At 46.4% G+C, this 1,014-nt stretch overlaps 1 protein-coding gene across 1 annotated transcript; it reads left to right on the top strand.

Moving 5' to 3' along the window:
• Positions 1-57: 57 nt before the first annotated feature.
• Positions 58-913, top strand: LOC121963144 (RAD50-interacting protein 1-like; the record flags this gene model as incomplete). Its single annotated transcript, XM_042513471.1, has 3 exons — positions 58-245; positions 479-652; positions 773-913. Coding segments are annotated over exons 1-3 (476 nt in total), but the record flags the coding sequence as incomplete, so codon positions are not given.
• Positions 914-1,014: the final 101 nt, after the last annotated feature.

Below are 1,014 nucleotides of genomic sequence, written 5' to 3'. Positions count from 1 at the left end.
ACATTTTGACAAAATCATTTAAGTTTTGCGCAAATCTGTAATGGAAACCTGCCTTATAAAGTAATTTACTTAGGCCATTCTTGGATGTATAAACAATGGTTTGTATTCCTATATGATTACACCTTCCAGCACCTACAGGGGGCCCAGCCTTGGATGGATAGTCTCGGCCAGACGCTTAACCAGGTGGACACTATAGAGAGACACGTCAAGTACCTACGATGCCTTCAACATATAGAAGAACTCAGGTACTGTGAACTGGAGAGTGACACATGGATGTGTGGACAGACAGAGATGACGATGGAGACGTAGGGGGTCAATGTAAAGAAAAGAACCGTAAAAGTGAAGCACAAGCTGAGTTGTATAGAGGTCTAAGCAATGACATATAATAGCTTGGGGTCTAAATCAGGATGGGCACAGGTAGTCAGTCACTCTAAATGTTGAGGTCTTGGTAGAATGTCTGTGTGTTGTGTGTCTGCAGTGCTGCAGTCCAGCAGTGTCTGATGACCAGCAGTGTCTGGGAGGCCATACGGGCAGTGGACAGCATGGCTGCACTGGACACTGGACTCAGCCAGTCCGGATGTTCTCACCTCCAGGACTTCCTCCGAGAAACACTACACTTCTGGCACAAGATCATCAAAGACAGACTGGCCGGGTAAACCTCCACCCAACCCCCGACCTTTATTTGTCTGAATGTGCCAAAGTTCTGAAATGCAAAGATCATCATCCTGTGTTTGATATGTGAGCTCAGTCCTCCTCTTTAATTCCCACACAGTGATTTTGAGAAAGTGTTGACTCAGCTTCACTGGCCGATCATCTCCCCTCCAACTCAGTCTCTGACTCCCACCGCCAACGGTCAGGAGATCAGCAGCCAGTTGGAGCTGCTCGTCTCACAGCTGCTCGCCCTGCAGACCTCGTATCCTTCACTCTGGGCTTCTACTTTCACATACAATCTTTCTTTTACAATCAATCACACTTTATTTGTGTAGCACCTTTCATACAAATTAACTGTAACAC

This window comes from Plectropomus leopardus, unplaced genomic scaffold (assembly GCF_008729295.1).
Source record: "Plectropomus leopardus isolate mb unplaced genomic scaffold, YSFRI_Pleo_2.0 unplaced_scaffold10042, whole genome shotgun sequence".
Classification (NCBI taxonomy): domain Eukaryota; kingdom Metazoa; phylum Chordata; class Actinopteri; order Perciformes; family Serranidae; genus Plectropomus; species Plectropomus leopardus.
The sequence above is the reverse complement of the archived record's forward strand: the minus strand, read 5'-3'. Positions and strand labels throughout refer to the sequence as shown.